General features: G+C 41.5%; 1 protein-coding gene across 1 annotated transcript in view; it reads right to left on the bottom strand.

Moving 5' to 3' along the window:
- Positions 1-26,784, bottom strand: part of tmem135 (transmembrane protein 135) — a 37,567-nt gene that overhangs the window by 4,878 nt on the left and 5,905 nt on the right. The window contains exons 3-13 of the mRNA XM_084320713.1: positions 20,666-20,758; positions 17,026-17,059; positions 15,515-15,580; positions 15,239-15,285; positions 14,106-14,147; positions 12,590-12,754; positions 11,537-11,606; positions 8,244-8,411; positions 7,156-7,219; positions 5,918-5,994; positions 1,360-1,458 (exon numbers count right to left, since the gene is read on the bottom strand). Coding sequence (XP_084176839.1) covers positions 1,360-1,458; positions 5,918-5,994; positions 7,156-7,219; positions 8,244-8,411; positions 11,537-11,606; positions 12,590-12,754; positions 14,106-14,147; positions 15,239-15,285; positions 15,515-15,580; positions 17,026-17,059; positions 20,666-20,758 — 925 coding nt within the window. The remainder of the gene's footprint in view (positions 1-1,359; positions 1,459-5,917; positions 5,995-7,155; positions 7,220-8,243; positions 8,412-11,536; positions 11,607-12,589; positions 12,755-14,105; positions 14,148-15,238; positions 15,286-15,514; positions 15,581-17,025; positions 17,060-20,665; positions 20,759-26,784) is intronic.

Raw genomic sequence — 26,784 nt, 5'->3', positions numbered from 1 at the left:
CAACCCCCTCCAATGTACAGTCATTTACCTAGTATGGTTGTCAATAGTCCAATGTACAATTTTGCTTGTTTGTACAGTGTCTCTCCCCCCCCCCCCCCCCAATGTACAGTTTTGCTTGTTTATACAGTGTTTCTCCCCCCCCCCCCCCCCCCAACCACCTCCAATGTAAATTACCCAGTATGGTTGTCAATATCCCAATGTACCCAACCCCCCCCCACACAACCCCACCCAACCTCCTCCAATGTACAGTTTCTACGTCAAATGTATATACTCCCTTTTCTTGACTCCTTTTGTATCACAAACAGTACTGTATTTGCAAATCTGGTATGTCATAAATGTATAGATGTAGCAGTACTGACTATCTGTATGTCATGTATGTCATATATGTCCTAATGAATTGAAAATGGGGGACCCTGATGTAAACAAGACGAAAGTCTTTCTCTGGTCTGCATCCCCTTAACAATTGTGTGTATTGAGCTGTACTGTATTGTACCCATTCTGCAATCTGTTAATAAAGTTTTCAATCAATCAATCAATCACCTTGTGAATCTAATTGAATCAGGGTATGAGTGCCAATACTCAGCCCTACCCTTGTGTGTGTGTGTGTGTGTGTGTGTGTGTGTGTGTGTGTGTGTGTGTGTGTGTGTGTTAGTGTTGTCACGATACTGGAATTTCTAACTTCGATACGATACCTTGAAAAGTATCGATATTCGATACCATGGGGAAAAGATTTTAATCTTAAAATGTAAATTTCTTTATTACATTTTTTTTTTAATTTAGCTTTTGTTGCTGGTCGATTCTCCTCACCTTCTCTCTGGTATTATAAGAGAAGAGAAATATAACACGTTTAAAACCCTTTGTTTTAGGGCTTGGCGATATGGCCTAAATATAAAATCTCAGATTATTTAAAAATAAATCAGATTTACGATTTGAATCGATTTCTTTCTCTTGAAAACTAGAAATCATTCAAATAACCTTTGTTTTTATTTGACAAAAATATCAAACCAAGATGAATTTCCCTATTGGGATTGAAGTGCAAACCTAACTTTCACCAATCTTCATTTAAAAAATAATAATAATATATATATATAAAAAGGTTACCGTACTCTTGATCAAACAAAGATGAATGTCCCTATTGGGATTAATAAAGTGCAAATCTAACTTTCACCAAACTTTACTTTTTGTAAAATAAATTGTATTTGATTATTATTATTATTTTTTTAAATCGATAGTGCAGAAAGTATCGATATTGCGGGAAATTAGTATTGAAACTGTTTTAAATATTCAGAATCGATATGTATAGAAAATGTGTGTGTGTGTGTGCGCGGTTGCGTGTGTCTGTATGCATGCGTTACTTACAGCCTGAAAGCAGATGGCAGTAGAGATGGCATAGATGAATGTGTCTGCATGAGGGAAGTAAGGGAAGCGTCCAGCCTCAATGCCCTTGAAGTACATGGTCTAGAGAAGGACAAACAACACATTTAAGTATAGGAAGCATCCAATTCCCTTGAAGTACATGGTCTGGAGAAGGACAAACAACACGTTTAAGTATAGGAAGAGTCCAATTCCCTTGAAGTACATGGTCTGGAGAAGGACAAACAACACATTTAAGTATAGGAAGCGTCCAATTCCCTTGAAGTACATGGTCTGGAGAAGGACAAACAACACATTTAAGTATAGGAAGCGTCCAATTCCCTTGAAGTACATGGTCTGGAGAAGGACAAACAACACATTTAAGTATAGGAAGCGTCCAGCCTCAATGCCCTTGAAGTACATGGTCTTTGGGTTTGCCCGAAAACATGTGGTTCTGATCTGGACCTGACCGGGTCACGGGTCCTTTCTATGGTACCGTTTGAGGCAGGTCTCAGATCTCTGACTAATAAGAGTGATCTCTGACTAACATGGTTAAACTTTTTTTTTTTTTAAATAAAATCTAAAATATATCTAACCCTAACTAACCTTACTGTCATGCACTTGTCCTAATAAACTAACCTACACTGTAGCACTCAACACCTTGATGAACATTGTTACTCAGCTGAGAGTTGTGCCCTTCCTGCTGACTTGTACAAAACTTGTAAGTCGCTTTGGATCAAATCATCAGCTAAATGACTAAATGTAAATGTACGAATGTAGGTGTGATTTATCAATCACACCATTCTGATTGACAAGCTAAAAGCAATTGGTTTTGATAGTTTATCAGTGAGCTGGATACAATCCTACCTGGAGGGGAGGGAACAGATGGTGGAAGTAAACGGTACCCTATCCCCCCCCCTCACAGTGAGCTGTGGTGTTCCACAAGGAAGCATACTAGGACCGCTACTATTCCTAATTTATGCAAATGACATGTCGTCAGCTTGTGACTGCAACTTGTTCCTGTTTGCGGACGACTCAGCCCTGCTGGTCTCTGACAAGAACAAGTTACAGGTTGAAAAAGCCCTCAGCTCGGAACTAGGCAAAATCTGCATATGGCTCGCCGACAACAAACTATCATTACACATGGGCAAAACAGAGTCCATTCTCTTCGGTTCAAATAACAAACTCAGCAAGACTGACGACTTCTCGGTTACAGTGGGTGACAATATTGTCACAAGGAAAGATGAAATTACCTACCTGGGTTCCATCCTAGAGGCTAATCTTTCCTGTGACAAAATGGCATCCAATGTAATAAAAAAAGTCAACCAACGAACGCGATTCTTGTACCGGATCTCCTCTCTGGTAAACAAGAATACCCTGAAGACTCTAGCAGGAGCACTCATTCAAGGGTACTACGACTATGCTTGCACCTCATGGTACCAAAGCACCTCAAAGGCACTAAAAAACAAATTACAAACATCTCAAAACAAGCTAGTCAGACTACTACTTGACCTGACTCCTAGAACCCACCTCACCCCTGCCCACTTTGACAACCTAGGATGGCTTAGAGTAGACGACAGAGTACAGCAACTTGCAATGGGCCTGGTCTACAAGATACACTACGCGACCAAGGTACCCATGTACATGTCAAAATACTTCCCAAAGGTCAGTGAATACCACGATCACAACACCAGAGGGAGCTCCACAAATCATGTAAAACCCAGATTCGGCTCAAACAAGGGACTAAACACGTTTCGCAATTATGCCACATCAATGTGGAACGCCCTGCCTAAAGCTGTAAAGGAATGTGAATCACTACCCACCTTCAAAAACACTCTCAAAAAACACCTACGTGAGACTGCAATTCGAAACTGGCCACTACAAATGTCCTAACCTAGTTGTACAGTAAATGACCAAGTAAGGCTTTGTCAACATTCCAATGTACAGTGTAAAATGTGTGTGTGTCCCCTACCCAACCCCCCCCCCCCCCCCCCCCCCCCACCTCCAATGTACAGCCCTCACCCAACCCACCCAACCCCACCCCACCAACCTCCTCCAATGTACAGTTTCTACGCCAAATGTATATACACTCCTTTTCTGGACACTTTTGTATCACAAACAGTACTGTATTTGCAAATCTGATATGTCATAAATGTATAGATGTAGCAGTACTGTCTATCTGTATGTCATGTATGTCATATATGTTATGATGAATTGAAAATGGGGGACCCTGGTGGAAACAAGACGAAAGTCTTTCTCTGGTCTGCATCCCCTTAACAATTGTATGTATTGAGATGTACTGTACTGTACCCATTCTGCAATCTGTTAATAAACTTTTCAATCAATCAATCAATCAAACGGTGAGGTTAGCTAAAGCAAAATCGAGATGTAGCTCTCCATAGTAGTTGATGGATGCAAGTCTAATTTTGTTGAGTTATCCTGCTACTAGTGCAATGTGCATCTGTTGCCACAAGATGGCACTAAATGATCATATAATAAACGTCTGCGAGTGCGACCCTGGTCAGGATGTGAAGGGTCAGGGAGCATGAAGATGGCACCCGTGGCAATGATCAATAACGAGATAACGAGTGGAATAGCCATGCTTTTTCAATCAGCAAGAAAAGTTACAGAAAATGTGGATTTATTCTTATTACAAACTTCCTTGGCAAGGATTGTACAAAATGTGTGTCACAGTCAGGCAGCACCAGGAGAGAAGGTAAGACACAAAGTTTTGTTTTGACAACTTGTAATAAGCAACTTTCCAGGTAATATATATAATAACCAGGTTCGGGTCCGGCATGTCTCGGTTCTGCGTAGGTTCTGCATAGGGCTCAGATTTCTAATAATAGATGGTTCGGTTCCAGGTAGTACATGTCCTGTTCTTTTTGGGTTTGGACATGACTTTTAGGACCTGTGAAGACCTCTACCTTGAAGTACATGGTCTGGAGAAGGACAAACAACACATCTGGACTAATTTGGGAGGAATATATGGATTTCAATATACAGACAGGGGACAAATTAAAGGAATTATAAATGAGTGGAGAAACATAACAAATGCAGATGCTGGTGTACATGGGGTGCATGGCTTGCGTTTACTTGTCCCCTTAGCTTAGAGGGAAGGGTCATTGCAATTCAATACAAAGTTATTCTGAGTGATCACCTTTATCCTATGATGAAACATTTCTATCCTGATGGGAGTGGTCTCTTCCAGGATGGCAATGCCCCCATCCACAGGACACTAACCCTAACCCATCCACAGGACACTAACCCTAACCCATCCACAGGACACTAACCCATCCACAGGACACTAACCCTAACCCATCCACAGGACACCAACCCATCCACAGGACACCAACCCATCCACAGGACACTAACCCATCCACAGGACACCAACCCATCCACAGGACACCAACCCATCCACAGGACACAAACCCTAACCCATCCACAGGACACTAACCCATCCACAGGACACTAACCTAACCCATCCACAGGACACCAACCCATCCACAGGACACAAACCCATCCACAGGACACAAACCCTAACCCATCCACAGGACACTAACCCATCCACAGGACACTAACCCATCCACAGGACACCAACCCATCCACAGGACACCAACCCATCCACAGGACACTAACCCATCCACAGGACACCAACCCATCCACAGGACACTAACCCATCCACAGGACACCAACCCATCCACAGGACACCAACCCATCCACAGGACACTAACCCTAACCCATCCACAGGACACAAACCCATCCACAGGACACCAACCCATCCACAGGACACCAACCCATCCACAGGACACCAACCCATCCACAGGACACTAACCTAACCCATCCACAGGACACTAACCCATCCACAGGACACCAACCCATCCACAGGACACTAACCCATCCACAGGACACTAACCCATCCACAGGACACTAACCCATCCACAGGACACTAACCCATCCACAGGACACTAACCCATCCACAGGACACCAACCCATCCACAGGACACCAACCCATCCACAGGACACCAACCCATCCACAGGACACTAACCCATCCACAGGACACTAACCCATCCACAGGACACCAACCCATCCACAGGACACTAACCCATCCACAGGACACTAACCCATCCACAGGACACTAGCCGTAACCCATCCACAAAGGGCACGAAGGGTCACTGAATGGTTTGATGAAAATTATGTGAATCATATGTTGTATGGCCTTTACAGTCACCAGATCTCAGGCCAGTTGAACACCTAGAAGAGATTTTGGACCACCATCATCGCAAACACCAAATGAAGGAATAATCTTCTGGAAGGATGGTGTTGATGACCAGATCATCTAAGCCAAGGTGCATTGAAGCTGCTCTGGTGGCTCGTGGTCCAACACCTTACTGAGACACTTCATGTTTTTCCCTTTCATTTGTCACCCATCTGTATATTTGCTTCAGTGCAACTATAATACACTTATCACAATTGTGTGTGTGTGGAGGTCGGTACTGTGACAATTAACTTTAAAATATCATTTTGTAGGGTTTTGCCGGCAGCAGCTGGACTTTTTCTTACCTCCACCAGCTTTGTGAAGAGGTACATGGATATTGTGGTGCTTTTGTAGAAGAACATGGAGATCCCAGCCAGGAAACCTTCAGACACACAGGAGGAAAGTGAAGAGTGACGGCTATGGAGGACCTATTACAGACCTAAATATATATAAACATGGTGAGCAGCAATGTCTTCATGGGCTGATTATTTACATGATATGTGCAGGTAATTATAGGCAGTAAACCCAGTCACAACAATAAAGACAGGTGTGGTATGGACAGAGTATACAGATGATTAGAATGTGCAGATATTAGTGCATTAGTGCATATTCCTAGTGCATGAATCAAGGTGCCACTACTTGGACTTACCCAACTTAACTTTTTGGTAATTTGATTGATTTGGTCAGAGCTGCTAGCACACTGTTGGCACATATATGTTAAACTGCATGAACCCCTGATGACCTCATGAACCCCTGATGACCTCATGAACCCCTGCTGACCTCATGAACCCCTGCTGACCTCATGAACCCCTGATGACATCATGAACCCCTGCTGACCTCATGAACCCCTGATGACCTCATGAACCCCTGCTGACCTCATGAACCCCTGCTGACCTCATGAACCCCTGCTGACCTCATGAACCCCTGCTGACCTCATGAACCCCTGCTGACCTCATGAACCCCTGCTGACCTCATGAACCCCTGCTGACCCGAGATTGAACCCCACTAGAATCTTCTCTCCTGTGTCTTCCCTACTCAGTCTCCCTCTCAGCATCCTAGTGTCTCAATAAAGAACCTTCTCTCCTGTGTCTCTCCTATTCTGTCTCCCTCTCAGCATCCTACTGTCTCAATAAATAACCTTCTCTCCTGTGTCTCTCCTACTCTGTCTCCCTCTCAGCATCCTACTGTCTCAATAAAGAACCTTCTCTCCTGTGTCTCTCCTATTCTGTCTCCCTCTCAGCATCCTAGTGTCTCAATAAAGAACATTCTCTCCTGTGTCTCCTACTTTGTCTCCCTCTCAGCCTTCCTACCGTCTCAATAAAGAACCTTCTCTCCTGTGTCTCTCCTACTTTGTCTCCCTCTCAGCCTTCCTACTGTCTCAATAAAGAACCTTCTCTCCTGTGTCTCCCCTACTCTGTCTCAATACAAAAGGGAGTGGTCTGCCCACTCGCCTTAACAATCTAACAAAAAAGGACACATGCTCAAAGACATCTGCCCTGACTGAAACATTTAACTGGACAGTTGACAGAAGGCTGCAACCTACCTGCTATCAGTGCATGGAGCTCATCGTCAACGTTACGCACCCAACGTAGTAAACAGCTTGTTCCCTTAAGTGGAAAAAGACACACATTCATGTGGCAATACAGGACATACTTGGCGACAGAGCGGAAAGTAGGGCATGGTAGAAGATAGCGGCACAACACAGAGACAATGAGAACATATGAACAGCAGGTATACATTTATCTGTATCTGATTTTATTTATTTTTTGTTTTTTTTCTCTTTTCCATGCATCCGAGGCTCGTGACGCCGTTTTTTTTTATTTTTTATTGGTAGCTATAGCAATATTATTATTATTATTGTTATTATTATTACCGTTATTATTGTTATTATTATTCATGGTCATATTATCATTATTATTGTTATCATAGTTATGGTAATGATTATTATTATATTATTATTATTATTATTATATGGTATGAAGCTGTAAGGTGCACTTGAACTGACCATTATGTTAAAATAAATATGAAGTTTGGAAGGGGGCAGGAAACATTCTTTTTTTTTCATCCTGCTCCTTTTCGGCCATGGGTTTATCATGTTAAAAAAAAGATGTTGGTGATATTGTGCAAAGATTACCTGTACCCCCATGTACGAAACAAAATAAAATGAATGAATGAATGAATGAATGAATGAACAATACGCGCACGCACCCATCCCCCCTAGAGTTGGGGGATGGGCTCTATATTCATCCACTATAGCCATCCACCCCCCCTGCACCCATCCACCTCCCTGCACCCATCGACACCCCCCGGCACCCATTCACCCCCCTGTACCCATCCATACCCCTGTACCCATCCACCCCCCCTGTACCCATCCACTCCCTGTACCCATCCACCCCCTGTACCCATCCACCGCGCCTGTACCCATCTACCCACCTGCAACCATCCACCCCCCCTGTACCCATCCACCCCCCCAGCACCCATCCACACCCCCTGTACCCAGCCAACCCCCCCAGCACCCATCCACACCCCCTGTACCCATCCACCCCCCCGGCTCAACAACTTGGTTCCCACCCGCTGAAACAGGCACCATCACCGGCCACTATAAAACACGTCCACCCTACAACATGGTACCTTGTAGATGCTGACGAAGGAGCCTAGGAAGGCACCTAGCTGGAAGTTCTCCTTGTTGTAGAAGAGCGAGGGCAGCCGGGAGGGCTTGGTGAACACGTGCCTGAAGGCAGACGGTACTTTCAGACAACACTGGATCAGGTAGCCCACGCTGAACATCCTGATGAAGCCCTGGAAATCAGCAAAATAACACATGTCACCACAACATCCAGCTCAATACGTCATTTGGAATTACATTGGTATACTTAACCTCTTAAGCCCGAGCGATATTTTCAGACGATTCGCCTAAAAGTACATACCCAAGTAAATGGAAGATTGCCCCACTTCTACAAGCACCATTTGCATGTTCTTGGTATCTATGGACCTCAGGGAATGGATTCCCAGTGTCAGAGATATTCTGTCTGTTACTATGCTTGAGTAAATTGTAATGAACCAAAAGGAGAATATAAATTATTATAATAAAAATAAACATCTTTGACAGTGAATAACACCATGCTAACATTGGCGAGACGTGAAAAATTGCTGCTGACCTCATTCAGCACCTTCTTGAGATTAAGTGTACAAAAAATCTAAGCAAATGAATAAAGGGCAGATGATTTACAGGAGTTTTTGTAGCTACAGTACTGAATTATGCCATACGGACACATGCTATTTTAAATATTAATATAGAATATCAGGCCTATAAATTTCCTTATTATGGCCAAGTCATAAATCTATGGATCGGGCCAAATCTCCTCTTTCCAATGGCAGAGTTAAATCTGGATTTAGTACCACCAGGTGCCCGTTACAGGGCAGCAAAGACTCAAAGACGCACTTCTCTAGACGTTCACATAAAAGGTAAAGAAACAAACTACGTTCTATTGTATGGTAATAACGTTCACGTTTGTTCAACCCGTGAGATATAATCATGAAAATAACGTAATATTTTCATTTTTTTTTACCTACTTTTTCTCCTCTTTTTTTCTGTGATTTTTCTCCCATCCCAATTTCCTCTTGTGCCAATTCTCCCTCCCTGATCGTTTCTCGCATGTGCCCCCCACTGGCCAGTCGTAGGGAGGATAGAAGCCCATCACATGTCCCCTCCGATACATGTGGAGGCAGCCAGTCACTTCTTTTCACCTGCCAGCGCGGACTCTCATTGGCGAGGTGTAACGTGTGGGAGGCTCACACTGCCCCCGCCATTTCCTGTCTTTGCTGTGCAGGCGCCCTGACCGACCTGTAGGAGTCGCTGTTTACAACGTCCAGATTACCACCCATCGACTTCCACCCGCTGACTCTGCCAATTGAGTCAGTATGACGGCCGGTCCAAGCCGGAGGCAACGCTGACAGCCGAATTCGAGACCGGTGTCTCTTGCGTTGGTGACGAGCGCAATGTCCGCTGCGCCACCCAGCCGCCTGGATAACGTAATATTTTCAACAGCTTTGACAGAGGCTGGTGTGAGTTGGGTAGTGTAGTTTTATGACATCTTGATGTCCATTGAAAGCCCTGGGTCTCGCCTCGGAAATATACACGTTGACTGCTGTTTTGATAGGGTTAGGGTCTTTACTCTTGGCTACATTTGAAAAAAAACACAACATTAATTAATACGGACTGATCTATTTATGACGTGATATCAATGTCGGCCCCATACTGGGCTTAACGGTGCATGCGTGTGTGTGTGGGTGGGGGGTTACATTATCATATAAATGAAATCATAAATGTGTATTTTGCTCATTTCTGTCGCTAATTGAAATAACACAACTCTGTTCATTCATATTTTGACATTTGGCTGTTCTAAACACTGGTGTCTGGTAGGAGTCGGACATTCCTGGGATAATCATCCGGCACACAGGAAGTGATGCGTTTTAATCACCAGCAGCAACAGCGGTTTTTTGTAATGAATAGAAGACTAACTCAGTAGTTAGCATGAATTTTCAAGATGGAAAGCAAGTAAATACAGTGCAGAAATGTACACAGTGCACTTTAACTTCAGAAAAGGCAGAATATGGTAGGATATAGGATACAACTACAAGTGTCACAAGAGACAAGCTGGATCCTTGGAGCACTGTTTAAAACTAGAGATGATCCGTTTTGGCTGTGGTGTTCCTACCCTCCCACCATCTTTACCATATACAAAGAAGTGTCTTCTAAGCACAAACTTGGTTCACTGTTTCAAAAAGGTAAATTTTTGGATTTGCAAGATTAAAAACCAATTTCAAGCATTGGATACAAATGATTGCAGAGGTAAGTAACGTTTATTTATATAGCACCTCCTTTCACAGACCAGGGTCACGAAGTGCTTCACATATAAAAACATCAGTAAAGTGCAAAGATAGCATGTTAAAAGAAAAGTAATTAAAAACGTGAAAGAACAAGAAAAACAAAACAGATAAAAAGACATAAAAGTTTTACACAGACATAGTTAGCCAAAAGCCTGTTTGAATAGCACAGTATTTTGCTGCTTTTTAAAAGGTGTTTACCGAGACCACAGATCTTAGGTCCATTGACAAGAGCATTCCATAGCCTGGGGGCCACGGTTTTCGAAGGCTCAGTCACCTTTTATCTTTAATCTAGACCGGGGACAGCCAACAAGCCCTGGTCAGACGACCTGAGTGATCTACCCGTGGTGTAAGAACGTAGTAGGTCGCAGATGTAGGCAGGTGCCTGACCATGGAGTGCTCTGTAGGTGATGACCTTAATCTAAATTTGATGGGGAGCCAGTGAAGGGAAACTAAGATGGGAGTGATGTGGCATGACTTAAGTTTCTGGACCTAGTCAGCAGCCATGCTGCTGAATCCTGGACCATTTGTAGCTTGCCCAAGGTGGACGCATCGAGGCAAGTGAACAGGGAGTTACAATAGTCCAGGCGGGATGAAACAAAAGCATGAACAATCTTTTCCAACTCCGCCTGGGACACAACAGATCGAAGTTTAGCAATATTTCACAGATGGAACAAACAGGTACGTGTCAGTGACCTAATGTGGTGATCAAAGTGCATTTGCTGGTCAAAGATAACACCAAGGTTTCTGAGTTTGGACGTTAAAGTTGTTGAGAAGGTCCCCATGCATGTAGCAACTTTTGAGGCGACTAAATACAGCATGGTGCAGCTTTTTAACTCTTTCACTACCACTAGAGAAGGTTAACCCTTTCACTACCACACTAGACAGAGCCGTCTGTATTGTGGTAGTGAAAGGGTTAACCTTCTGTAGTGTGGTAGTGAAATGCTTAACCTTCTGTATTGTTGCAGTGAAAGGGTTAACCATTTGGTAGTGTGGTAGTGAAAGGGTTAAACACCAAACAGAATGCGGTGTCTTACCTTGACGCAGTAGGAGATGCAGTTGTCTTGGTAGTGTTTACAACATCTATGTCTGGGACCCTGCTTGCACCTGGACACAAGAGAACATGTCACTGCTGTGCAGACTCTTTTGGGGGGATTCACAGAAAATGTGTCATCTCATGTAGAGTGTTCAATTGACACGGTGGGCATTTTGCTTATGTCATGCTCAGGGTGGGATTCGTTTCCACCCTGTTCCCACCTTGGATGGAAGGAACCCGAGCATGACATAAGAGAAATGACCACCATATGAATATGGTCAATGATCGGTTGAAGTGGGGTGTGAGGTCCAATGAGATTAAGGTTAGGGTTAAGGTAGGGGTGAATTTAGCTAGTTCCCTGCTATATATGTAATGCTCCGCTATGCTGGCATGAAATTAACTTAAAAGAAATCAGAGTACAATGATGTTAATTCAGTCAGAAAAAGCGTATTGTGGAATGTTAATGTCAGGAGAGTTTGTCTGTTATCTGGGCGTCAACATGTTGATGCGACTTTGAGTGAACATTCTTTTTTATTATTATATATTTTTTTGAAGCGTACGTTCCAATCAGAAAACAGACACTCTCCGTGGAATTTTGTCCATCATTTCAACAACTTGGACATATTCACTAATATCTTTGGACTGTTGTAGACCACATGAACACACATGAGTTCTTAAATTGGGGTGTAGTTCCCCTTTAGTAGGTTATCGGGCATCATCACTGAGATGGACGGAAATGGAAATTCGAATTTTAGAGGCAGTGCAAATGCATAGAGTCAAGGGAAAGACGCAAACATAATCGCCGCTTTGCTCTAGGCGGTGTGAACGGTGTTCACTCGAGTTAGGCGTGATGGAGCAAATACAGGTATATCTAAACAATGAATATGAAATAGACTGCTATGAAGGCTGTTTAGAAATGATCCCGTTTCAGTAAATGTCAACAATGCCGCTGTTGAGACCAAACGCACTAGCATGTCTTTCTCTTGGCGTTGTATCTGAACGCACTGCCAGTGTGTGAACGTGTGTGAACGTGTGTGAACGTGTGTTCCCTTACACCGATTCTAGCAGCCTTCTGGTGATGGCCAGCAGGGACCTCCTCTTGGAGCTATCTGGTGAGTCCCGAGACTCCTCCGTCTCCATGGTGACGCTCCTCTCCGGAGGCACGGGGTAGTTCTGCTCTGGCGTGTGAGTGGGAATTTCCTCCTTCCCAACGATGAACCTGAGGTGAAAACACAGGAAAGTTCTGCTTCCTTCTCTCCCACAACAACACCATCAGTCATCCGCCCTGGAATAGCCTAGGGTCACGCAATACAGTGATATTTGTAACTTATCCATGTTATATCCTATCCATGTTATGTTATATCCTATCCATGTTATCAAATTTTTTCGCACAAAATGATCTCTGAAATATTGGGAAGGATATTGTTACGACCACTTCCACTCGTGTCTGTCCATTGTCTGCCTATATTACATTGTTGTCTTGACAGGTACTGGAGGTGGGCGTGGCTGGAGCGCTAATCAGCGGAACGGGAAACACCTGGGCCCGGTGTTCCGTGCTCCCTTTAAAAAGAGAGCTGTGGGGAAAGTTTTGTTGTCTAAGAAGAATTGATTCTCAAAGTAAATGTTGGATTATTATTTCTATAAGTAATTTCTGATGCTGATGTAGGATTTTTAATTTCTTTTTGTATCTCTCTTTCTCCGATTGTTCTGTTTTCTCCCCGTCCCAATTTTTAGTTGTTGTGCCAATTCCCCCCCTCCCCTACCTGGTTGTTGTGCGCATGTTCTCCTACTGGTCGGTACAAGGGAACCCTGAAGTATCCGCACGCTTCCTCCGACACGTGCGGCGACAGCCAGTGGCTCTCTTCTCACCTGGCAGCGAGGGCTCTCATTGGTGAAGTGTAACGCGTGGGAGGTCACGCTGCCTTCCTCAAGTCCTACCTCCGCTGAGCAAGCGCCCAGACCTGACCTGTCCACAACACCAGTTTCCCACCCACGGCTTCCCTCCCCCTAACCCAGCCAAACGAGTTAGTATAGCGATCAGCCCAAGCCAAGGCAATGCCGACTCCGGGAGCCGAGACCGCAGCCTCTTGCATTGGCTGATGTAGGAGTTAAGCTCCATTGTTATTTTTTTGTCATGTAACCCTGTCATGTAACTTCGTGACCCATGTTACCGAAATGTGTTTTTATTGTATGAATGAAGAACATTATTTTTAGAACATCCATCGGCTTCCAAAGAGTTGCTGAATTGTTCTTGCTAGTTTCTTCCAGTTCATGCACCTTGGTTGAAGGATGAAGTTGCGACAGATCTTTTGTTCCTCTTATGCTGATGTAGGCACATTTTTGGAGTGGTAATTTTTATTTTTTTTAAATAATAAAAAGAAAGAAAACAAAGCATTCTAATAGTGCTTTTGACATTGAATACCATGTCAGCGATTGAAGCTTCGAAGCATTCAGGTCAGCCCTAAATGTTTCCATATCTAAGAAAATCCTTCCGAATATCGTGTCATCTTTTTTCCTATATCATCCAGCCCTACAAGAGCCTAACATCAATAATATGATGAATAACTTACTTTAACGCTGAGAACGTAAACCCCTTCAGACCATCTTTACTCCTAGAAACACAAAGCAAAAGCATTAACACAAACTCTAGCCAGTATCTGTTACTTTGAACATGTCATGGCTTTTGAGTAGAGATGCACAGATATGAACATTTTGGTTGATACAGATAAAAGATGTTTACCAATATCAATATTGTGTAAAAAAGCAGTTTATTTCAATGTTGTTGTGCTCTAGGGCTGAGCCCAAACGTTCAAACCTTCGTTTGTTACGTTGGCATTCGAATTCTAAATCAACATTCAAATTTTTTATTTTTAATAAAATAAAATTATAAAAAGATTTTTATATTTTTTTATATTCATTCTGTTTAAACCAATGGGGGTTTTCTTCACAGTTGCAGATAAAGATTAGGCTACACTAATATTATAGTATTAAAACTGATTAGTTATATTCATTAACACTTTGAGTGCCAACGACGAGATTTCTCGTTAGTTCATGCCAACCGTTCAGTGCCAACGAGATGAGAGATCAGATTAATCACTTTATTCAAATTGAGGATTTTAGTTTGAGGATATAATTTTTTTTATAATAATTAAATAATAATAAAAAAAATATATAATTTGATTTTTCTTGATTTTTTTTTAAATTAAAAAGAAAGGTTCGAATGTTCGTTCAAAAAACCCTGACGAAGTTCGAAACAAAAAAACAGGCTTCGGGGACAGCCTTATTGTGCTCGCGCAAGTACCCAAATAAAACATACATGTACAAAAAAATTTATAAACTGTAAAATGTTTCACATCTGGTGAGTTCTAAATAAATATATATATATATATGTAATACTGTGGGAGCCAAGCCACCAAGAAACTCAAAACGAGAGTGAATACCAACAGAAGAATATTGCAGGGGATTTTGGCATATTTTTCTGGGACGCTACACACACTGTTAGCTGTGTTGCTCATTCCACAAAATGCATGCTCCTTACAAGTTGTACCTCGTTGTAAAGGTGACTAATCAGGCTTTCCAACGATATTAAATAAAATACCAATTGGTATTATTAAAGGGGAAGAGGAGTTTAGGAGTTTATAGAACGGGAAATGAATGAACAGATATCAGATTTCACCACAGATGATGATGATTACTTACTGACCTGAAGAAGTACATGTAGAGCGATGCTGTTATGCAGAACAGGAGCACCTAACGATGAGAGCAATCACAGTCACAAGTATGTTACACATACAAGGGATATGGTTTGGTGCTTGATCACACAAAAACAACACATTTTGTTGCTCGTTTAATTACTGGGTTTTGATGCAAAAAAATAATCTTGATTGTCAATACAAGGTATCTTCTACTACCCCTTCCTCCCCCACAACAACACCAGCACCACCTCTATCAACCCCCAGCCTCTTCCCCCACTCCATACCTCTCCATGTTTGAGGGGATTGATGATGCCTCTGGTCACTGCCATGCGGAACAAGGTCTCAGTGGCCTGACAGTAAGAGAACACAGATATAGTTAGACTGGAACATGAAAACAGCTACCTGACAGTAAGAGAACACAGATATAGTTAGACTGGAACATGAAAACAGCTACCTGACAGTAAGAGAACACAGATATAGTTAGACTGGAACATGAAAAGTTACCTGACATTAACACTTTGAGTGCCAGCAGCGATGAGATTTCTCGTTAGTTCATGCCAACCGTTGAGTGCCAGCCAATGAGAAATCTCGTTTTTAAATAGATTTTTTTTTATTATCGATTTCCATTCATTTTTCATCAATCTAGCCTCACGTTACCAGTGGGGATCTGTCTGAGCTCGAACAGGGAAAATACCGCCCCCTATCGTCTCTCCGGATGGTACTGCACCCCATTGGATTGCACTGAATGAAACGCATGGGGGGAAAAAAAGAGTCCGGAATCCACATTTTACTTGTCAGGCATGTAATCCGAGCCTATTGCAGTCATCGCCCACAATCAGAACAGCGTGGAATATGTCTTTCAACCACCCAGCGTTGGATCAATAAACGCGATTGATATTTGGAATGGCGATCAGGAATTGGAATAATCTTTTTGGAGACCATCTGATCTGAGGTAAGGAATCTATTTTACCAGTATTGGGATAATCAGAGCCGTTTTCACCTATATATCAACGTGTCCCATATGTGTGTGTGTGGCTGTGAGTGTGTGTAGCTGATCAGGAAATAAGATAATAGATTTTCAGCCGCTTCTATAGCGTGCATAAGTAGACACTATCGATAATCTAGCGTTTATTTGAAAACGATTCATAAATAGGCAGAAAAAGACAACGTGTTTTGTGTATTACAGTAAAGCGCGATTCCTGCAGAATCTTTTTTTTTCTGAAAGTTTCAAAAAACGAGCGTTTTTCAAAATGGTATAAAACGGAAATGAACCGATTAAAAAACAATCCGTTTCGACAATGTTGACTGCAAACAAGTCATTGATAAGCGACGGTCGTATTAGACACATAGCCATAATTTAAGATATAGTTTATGCGTTCACAAATGTGAGCGCTCTGTCATTGGCACTCAACGGGGTATATAGGACTGGCACGGCCGGCACGGAAAGTGTTAAGAGAACACAGCTATAGTTAGACTGGAACATGAAAACAGCTACCTGACCGTAAGACAACACAAATATAGTTAGACTGGAGCATGGAAACAGTTACCCGACAGTAAAGGATAAGGTTGTACATTTATTTTTCTTATTGTAAACATAGACCAAACCCAACAATGCATTTCTTCAAGTACGGTAGATCCAGCCAACACCAGATTATAGCTCATATCAAGAAGTCATAGTTTTTTTTTTATTCCAGCCGTACTTCATCAGTACGATACAAATACATCCACGGACATGAAATAAGATGAAAAGAGTCATGCTTCCCCCTTGGGGGGGGGGTCCTTCAACTGCACTTACCAGGTTGGTCATGTATATCGTCAGCAACCCTCTCCTAGCAGGTGAGAGAAGCAGAGAGACAAAGTTGGTTAGCACTGCAATTGCAAACCAACGCATAGAGAGACAAAGTTGGTTAGCACTGCAATTGCAAACCAACGCATTATACTGATGTGTTGAGAACGAGGCAATACAGAACACTTGAGCTGTATATATGAGGTTACGCCTGTACTAATTTTCATTGCTGCAGTGCCTTCACTTATACATTCAGATTTGTCCTACTTACGAATCATGTTGTCGATCGGTAGAGTCTTTTCTCATCTATTTCAATCCATGCTGTTATTCATACTGGATACCCCGCAGCTCTGGCTATTTAACTAATGCAAAGTCAGTGCCCTGAAATTAACACTGAAACAGACTTTGGGTGAACTGTGGATGGGTTTCAGCATTTATTTTGGGTCTTGTACAGACTGAAGAGCGTGGCCACATTGGCTCTGCATTCGTGCTCTGCTGAGAAAGAACTCTCGACCGGCAAGTGATTGATTGATTGATTGATTGAAAGTTGTATTACAATACAGTACAGCTCAATACACACAATTGTTAACCCTTTAATCGCCAATGACGTGTTAAGACGTCATTCCTCGCCATGCGTAATCTGCCAATGACGTTTTACAGCGTCTTTGAGATCAACATTTCAAAAATCTGTCATGGTAATCATATTTCACCGACGGATCCTTGACGGGTGCTGGGGATCTCCACTCAACTCTCCAACGGTTCAATATCGCCACCTGGTGGCCGATCGCCAAACCGGAAGTGGGTAAGTGGGGCCGGAAGTGCTTGGTGTCCCCCCTATTCCGTCCGCCACTCGCGATCGCTCCCGGGACTCCATCTTGACACACTGGATAATCGATCGGTTGCCATAACTCAATAAACAACGTTATTTGGACGTATATCATTATACAACCCGGAAATGGTTCATCTAGATCAACATCCCATAATAGCGAACTTTTTGATCCAGTATCATCCCCCATCGCTACGAGGAAGCTGCGGTAAACGATAAAAACATATTTATACTCTAGACCAGTGTTTCTCAAAGTGGGGGGCGCGCCCCCCAGGGGGGGGAGCAGAGGCATGACAGGGGGGGCCTTGAGATTTATTTAAAAAAAATAATAATACAGAAAATTATCACTAAAGTTCTATCTGTTGCAGATGCACTGTTCTCCATGAAAATACCATTTCTCAAAATCTGAAAATCATTATTTAATAAAACACAGAAAAGGATCACCAAGTTACTCTGGATAAAAAAAACCTTTACAGACAACATTGAGACAAAGCTTCCTGACACATCTCCATCCAAACTCTTGGAAGAACTCTTTGAAATCTCATCTGATACCACCTGGAGAGCTAGTTTCAGAGTGTGGTGCTGAGTACCAAGTATCTCATCTCATGGCCCACCAAGTATCTCATGATGCAGCAGTTAAGGTGTTGATACCATTCAGCACCACATACAGTATCTGTGTGAAGCTGGCTTTTCATCCATGACAGCTCTGAAAACAAAATATAGGGCCAATTTGAAAGGTCACGATATTGGTGTTATTTCAATAAATTTAAACATGGCCCATTTCATGACTATTTTGTTGGGGTGAGGGGGGGGGGCCCAAAATATGTTGGTCCGCCAAAGGGGGGCCTGACAGAAAAAGTTTGAGAAGCACTGCTCTAGACAGTATTTTTATATGAATGTGTGAATGAAAAAGTAAAACGTTCCTACACCCTGAACAATAGCTAATCGATGTTGAATGGGCCATAGTAATGTCAATTTAGCAATACAATTAAAAAAGTTATAGCCCAGGGTGGCTACGTGGCGTAGTGGGCAAGGCGCTCGCCACGAATGCGGAGACGCTGGGCTCGCCTGTTCGAGCCCAGCGCTCCACATTGCTTTCAGTTTAGCTGGTCGTTCATACTAATACACATTGGCCGTATTAGGGGGTGGGAAACTGATGGGTGGGGATCGGGCGTTGTGGACAGCGACTCCTACAGGTCGGTTGGTGCGCCTGCGCAGTAGAATCAGGAATTGTCGGGGGCAGCGTGAGCCTCCCACGCGTTACTCCTCGCCACTGAGAGATTGAGCTGCGCAGGTGAAAAGATGTGACTGCTGTTACCTCAAGTACCGGAGGGGACTTGTGCTATGTATGACTTAGTCCACATTGCAGCCGGCTTGTGGGAGGCAAGAAACAGCGTTCGTGACAGGGGAGGGTTGAATTGGATGATACAAAATTGGGATGGGAGAAAATGGGAGAAAAAGTGGATAAAAAAATAATAATTATAGCCCTGCAAAGTAGGTGAACATCTCCATAGACAAATAGAGCTGGCAGTGATCAAACATTGATGGATATAAGCGTGGCAGAGAAAGGGTTAAGGGGATGCAGACCAGAGAAAGACTTTCATCTTGTTTACATCAGGGTCCCCCATTTTCAATTCATCATAACATATATGACATACAGATAGACAGTACTGCTACATCTATACATTTATGACATACCAGATTTACAATTTTAATTTTTTAATTTTACATTTCTATAACCCTTATTTACCCAGGCAAGCAAGCAAGCAAGCAAGAACAAATTCTGATTTTATTTATTGTCAAAAGTATGCATAATGTTATGTTAATTCCACAACAAGACATACCGTAATTCCTCTAATAGTAACCCCGGCTTGTATTTGTTTCAACTGTAGCTGATACCAGGCTTGTATTAGGAGGAGGCATGTAGAGAGAGGCCTATATTTCTCATTTTCAAACAGATCATAATGAATAAATCAACATTTTGTGTCAGTTTGAACCCAGTAAAATGTACTGGGTTCATTTATTGAAACCAAGTACTATATGAAATACGGTAGTAAACAGTGCAATTACAGGTAGTCAAAAAAAGTAAAATAAAGTAAAATAGTGCAATCACAATACTGGTATAATAATAATAATAATAATAATAATAATAATAATAATAATAATAATAATAATAATAATAATAATAATAATAATAATAATAATAATAATAATAATAATAATAATAATAATAATAATAATAATTTTGTTTTATACAATTCTGAGGTAGGCTTACTCTCTTGGTAAACATTAACACCATACCATTATATGGTATTTACTGCACAGCCAGGCCAGCATATACATGAAACCCAGCTTGTATTAGGAGGCCAGCTTATAATTGCTTAGCTCAACAGCGCACCAGGTCATTAATAGAGACCCGGTTTTTAATTGAATACCGGTTACTATTAGAGGAATTACGGTATGTAATGTTAATTACCTGAAATTATTCAGTTTTTTGGCGGGGGAAACCCTGCATATATCGGTATCGGAAATTAAGAGTTGGACAATATCGGTATAGGTAAAAAAGCCAATATCGAGCATCCCTAGTTAGGACATTTACATTGGAGGGGGTTGAGTTAGGACATTTACAGGTGGTACAGTGGTAGTTAAGTAGGAAACAGAGCTAGGCGTCTTGACTTGCTCTTTAAAGGTACAATATGTAATGTCGTCAAACATCAAAATCCCATTAAATGGGAGATTTTAAATACTAACGGAATAAGGAAAAGGAATAGATAGAGATAAGAGAGAGAGACACCAGGGGGAAATGAGAGAAGAATATCTCACCTGCTCTTGCGTTCTATGAGGATGGCTATGTAGGAGGCTGGCAGCGCCGCACCAAACCCAGCTGTCCAGAAGTAGAAGCCTCCAAACAGCTTCCTAAGGGGGAAGTAACAGAATTATCTCAGGTTTCTATAACTTCCTGGAGAAGAAACAGAATTATCTCAGGTTTCTTTTTTGTGTTTTATTTTTTTATTATTTTTTAAACAAACATATAAACAAACATGACAACACACGATAAGATATACAAGCATTATTAACAGTGCACATCAAATGAAATCACCATATAGTTAAATGTCTTATACAGGATATACCCCCAATACCTGCTATCTAATACCCTACACACATATGCTCTAGCTCGTACCCGCCCCCTCCCGGACCCCCCATTGGATAATCCATCCATTATCCCACGCTCCTAACCAGACACTACCATTATATGCTAGCTTTTATTATCTCCACCACTTTTTTTTTTTTTTTTTTTTTTTTTTTTTTTATTATTGCAAAACAAAATTATTAAAAGTCAGTACTCAACACACAATGCATAATGAAACTAACAATTAAGGTGGCTAAAATGACATGCAAGTACAGAAACAGAAAACAAAAAAAAGTATATAATAATATTTTACCGTATACAGTGTATATCCAACGAAATTACCAATTATACCAATGTCTTATACAGGATATACCCCTAATACCTATTATCTAAAACCCTACACACATATGCTCCAGCTCGAACCCCCCCCTCCCGGACCCCTCCTTGGATAGTACCTCCATTATCCCTCACTCCTAACCAGACACTACCATTATAAGCTAGCTTTTATTCTCTCCACCACTTCTAACCACATTGACATTTTGGATTCGTTGAGACCCAAAATTCTTGCTGTAGATATTTCGTGATAAATCACATCGAGATATGTAATAATCCAGACCTTTCGGCAAATTTTTTCCGGTTGGAACCATCGTGATGCTATCAGTTTTTTAGCTACTGTGATACTCGATAAAACCAATCTCTTTAGCTGTGGATGTACTGCATTCTCAAAAACATCATTCAGCAGTAATACAGAGGGGTGTGCAGGTATATTCAGAGTTAAGAGATTTGATAATTGCTGGGTCACCTCTTTCCAGAATATTTTAACTGGTGGGCAGTCCCAGTACATGTGCATAAATGTCCCCTCGTCCCCATTTGTACATAAGGAGCATTTGGAGTCTTGTTTAAGACCCATTTTTTTCAGTCTTATAGGAGTCAAGTATGTCCTGTGAATATAGTTAAGATTTATTTGTTGATGGTCTGGGTTCCTTGATGTAAATCGAACATTTGCCCAGGCTTCTTGCCAATCAAAATCGCTTTCCAGGTCTGGTATATCCCTCCTCCAGACGGAGTCTAGGTGGAGGGTTTCATACGAGGATGTTAGTAATTGATGATAAAAATCTGAAACAAAACCTCTCGATGTCTCTCTTTCATAGAAGAATTTGTGGTATCTGTGGTGTTCAATTGGTATCTTTAATGGAACACCTTGAGACTTCAAACATAACAATAACTGTGTGTAAAAAAAAATTGTGGACTCAGTGAAATTAAATTTTTTGCGTATTTCTTCATAGCTACAGCAACCCTGTTTGTTAAAAACATCACCTAATGAGTGTATGCCTTGCTTTTCCCATATAGGGAATCTTATAGGTCGTTTTCCCATCAAGAGTGCATTGTTATTGAATAAGGGAGTATGATTGTGCCATTTATGTGGATTAGAATGTTTTTTTTGTGTTTCACGCCATATCCGGATCGCATGAGTAATTATGGGGCCAAATTTCCGTTCGCATTGCTTAATTGATATTTTAGTGTATGCTATGTCGTTCAGTCTATGTGGGGCTACTATATTTTCTTCTCATTTTCTCCAGGATACTGATGCTTGGGGATCAAACCATGTTGTCAATGGTCTTAAAGTGTACGCCTTAAAATAGTGGAAAAAATCTGGAAATGCCATACCACCGTCTGGTTTGTTTCTCTGTGCGGTGGATCTTTTTTATACGTGGTGGTTTGTTATTCCAAATAAATTTGTATGTGGAGGAGTGTAATTTTTTCCAGTAACCCTCTGGAGGGGGTAATGGTAGCATTGAGCTGAAGAAGTTGATTCTAGGTAGTACGTCCATCTTAACTATTGATATCCGTGCTTGTACTGAGTTTTTAAGTTTTGACCACCTATCAAGGTCGTCTTTGATTTTGTTTTGGATTTTTATGTAATTGTGCTTCACCGTTTGTCTTATAGTGGGGAATATTTCCACTCCCAAGCATCTAAAGTGTTTTACCATAGGTATCTCTACTGGGAGGGTTATATATTTTTTTGCAGGGGCGTTAAGTGGAAGGAAAGCCGACTTCGGCCAATTTATCTTAAATCCCGATAAATCTCCAAAGTCCTCAATCAACTCGAGCAGATAAGGAAAAATGTGGTGTTGGGGTTTTGCATGAACAGTATTACGTTGTCCGCATATAAACAAATGTTATGTTGTGTGCCCTTGATTACGATTGGTTCTATGGATTGGGATTGTCTTATATATTGTGCTAAAGGCTCTAATGATAGATCGAATAGTCCGGGACTAAGAGGGCAACCCTGTCTAGCTGAGCGTGATACCGGAAAGATTCCGGAGGTTATTATACCCGTTGTAATCATGGCCGATGGGTCTTTGTATACTACTTTAATCATATCAATGAAACCTTTACCTAACCCCATCCTTTCTAATACTGCCCATAGATACGACCATTCCAGCCTGTCAAAAGCTTTCATTGCATCCAGGGACAGCATCGCCTTAGGTATGGTGTCGTCCTTGTCAGCATCTAGTACGTGCAATATTCGTCTTATGTTATCAGTGATCAAGCTGCCTCTTATGAAGCCAGTTTGGTCCGGATGAACTAAAGACGTCATATGCTTTTGTAATCTGATGGCTAATACCTTAGAGTACAGTTTGATATCGGTTCCGAGGAGGCTTAAGGGTCTATAACTACCGCACTCGGTGGGGTCTTTGTCTTTTTTAAGGAGGACTGTTATGAGTGCAATGTTGTCGTTCTTATGGAAGTTCCCCTCCTTGACTGAGTATAAAATCATATTTAGTAATAAGGGTCCAATTATGTCCCAACAAGAGAGGTACATTTCTGGTGGGATACCGTCTCTTCCAGGAGCCCTACCACTTTGCATTTCGGATATGGCCTTCCTGAGTTCCTCTAGTGTGATTGGTGTTTCTAACTGTTTAGCATCATCCTCTGAAAGTTTGGAGAGGTTAATTTGATTAAGATATGTGTCCATTTTGTTTTGATCGAAGGTCATTTCTGATTTATACAAGTTGGAGTAGAATTCTTTGAATGTCGCGTTTATTTCTTTGGTGTCTGTTACAAGTCCTTGTTGTGCTTTAATGGAAGTTATATCTGCAAATTTTGCGTTAACTCTTAATCGCGTAGCTAGTAGGTGACTTGGTTTGGAACCTTGAGAGTAATGCTGTTGTCTTGTGCTGCGTATTTGTATTTCCGATTGTTGTTTATAAATGGCGTTAATCTCTATTTTTAGTAAATTAACTTGAGATTCCAGTCGAACCGAGTCGTTGTATTGTAAAGAAGTAAATAACGTAGAGTAAAGCGTTTCTAGTTCCGCCAGTTTTGAGCATCGATTCTTGCGTATTTTGGATGAAAAGCTATCAGTGAAATCCTTGATCATTCCCTTTACCGACATCCATAATATTCTAGGGTCCGGCACCGATTTCACATTCTCTAGTAGGAATACTGAAAGAGCTTCTTTGAGTTGTGTAATGAATTCCTTGTTATTCAGCAGTGTCGTGTTAAAACGCCATCTTGGGGCTCGGGATGATAGTACACCAAATGATCCTTTTTAGGAGTAAATAACAGTGATCTGATAATGCATTGGGTACCATCTCCACTTCATAGTTATCAAATAGTCTCGGGGTTGCGAAAACATAATCTATTCTGGAGAGTGTTTTATGTCTTGCTGATCGACAAGAGTACTTCCGGGTCGTGGGGTTGAGTGATCGCCATAGATCATTTACACCTGTATTCTTTGACCAATCCTTTAATGCTTTAGATTACTTTTTTTTTTCGTTGGAAAAGTTGGGATAAGATTTATCCAACCCAGGGTCCCAAATGGCATTCAAATCCGCACCAATTATAAATGAGTATTCTGGAAGGTCTATCATTTTCCTAGTGAGTGCAGTGTAGAAATTAGTTTCGTATAGATTACCTTTTGCTTTATACATTAATTGTGCCGTTTTAAATTCCACAAGATCATTTAACTTTAATGTTTTCGACTTTAAAAATAATATGTTTGTGTGATCACGATAACCTGCAATGTGAACTATCCTTATGGCCCTTTTTTGGAGTATAAAAAGTGGTTGTAGTGTAGAATTATAAGTGTTTCCCCAGACTTCAGCGCAGTAATTTAAATATGGTAAAACTAGTGAACAGTAGAGAATGTAGAGTGACTTTTTTATCCAGAATGTGCTTTACTTTACTCATGACTGAAATGCTTCTTGACAGTTTAGTTTGGACATGTTTTATGTGAGGTTTCCAGCAGATTTTATGGTCTATTATTACACCTAGGAATTTATTTTCATAAACTCTTTCAATAATCACATCATTTATTTTAACTTGTACTTGAGTATTTTATCTACAGTTTCCAAATAACACAATTTTAGTTTTGCTCAAATTCAATGATAATTTGTTTCTATCAAACCATTTTTATTTATTTTTTCATTTCAGATATGATCTCTAAAAGCTGCTGGATAATACATTTAAATATATTGGATACTTTACATATATCGTTAATGTACAAGATGAACAGTTTTGGACCCAACACTGACCCCTGGGGGACACCACAAGCAATGTCCAAACATTCAGATTTATAATCTCTCATCACAAATTGTTGCCTTTTATTTAGATAGCTTCTCACCCAATCTAATACTACACCCCTGATATCATGATTAATAGTATCAAATGCTTTTTTAGATCAATGAATACTCCAACACAGTCTCATCAGAAAACGTAAATAAAATAATTTGTATCAATGCAGCAAAATGGGATCCGAAAACCCATACCGAACCGTGACTTCAAAACCGAGGTACGTACCGAACCATGGTTTTTGTGTACCGTTACACCCCTACTAGAGGGCTCACTAGACTAGAGGAAAGACAGCGAGCGGAGGGGATGTACTCATTTGGATGTGAAATTGTGAATGCAGCCCTGGTCTTGTGCTGCTGGCTTGCTGGAATGGCTCCGACACCTAAATGTACACCTGACATTGTTGTCAAGAGATGTCATTTGGTGAGTTCTTGTAGTAGCTCAGCTGAAAGGCAAACTACAGACATCTGCAGAATGTGCTAGAGATAATGTTTTGTGAAATTCCTCACTCATTCATGAACATTTTTCAACCCGAGAGAGAAATTCACCAGGCGTGACGGAGCAAATGTTGGTACTGTATATACAATATGAAATAGACTGCTATGAGCTGAGCTCGCATTCACAAGCCTGATGGCCTGTGGGTAGAAACTGTTCTCGTAGTCCTGGCTTTCAGATTGATGATTGAAGAGTCTGTGCTGGGGGTGTGACTGTGTACTGTCCTTTATGATGTTGTGTGCTCTCCTGGTGGCCCTGGTAGAGTAAATATCCTGTAGTGAGGGGAAGGCTGCTCCAGAAATGTACCAAGCTTTTTTAATCACTCGCTGGAGTGCCTTCCTGTCCTAGCAGTGCAGTTTCCATACCAGACCGACGCCGTGATTGAGCTGGTAAGGACACTCAACCGTACTTCTATAGAAGTTGCTGATAATTTTGGGTGGCATGCCAAATTTTCTCAGCTTTCTTAGAAAGTACAGTCGTTGCTGTGGATTTTTTTTAATTATTTGTTTGGTGTTGTGATCCCAGGTGAGTTCCTTGCTGATGTGGGTTCCGAGGAATTTAAAGGTTTTCACCCTGTCCACCTATGTCTCACCATGTACAGAGGTGTGTACTGTACACTCCTCCTCCGTGGGTCAATAATAATCTCCTTGGTCTTGTCTGCGTTCAAGGAGAGATTATACAAGGAGAGATTATTGTCCTGACACCAGGCCACCAGTTGCGCCACCTCCCTTGTGTACGT

Source organism: Notolepis coatsorum (assembly GCF_963971535.1).
Source record: "Notolepis coatsorum genome assembly, chromosome: 8".
NCBI classification, from domain to species: Eukaryota; Metazoa; Chordata; class Actinopteri; order Aulopiformes; family Paralepididae; genus Notolepis; species Notolepis coatsorum.
This window is presented reverse-complemented; position numbering and strand designations above follow the sequence as displayed.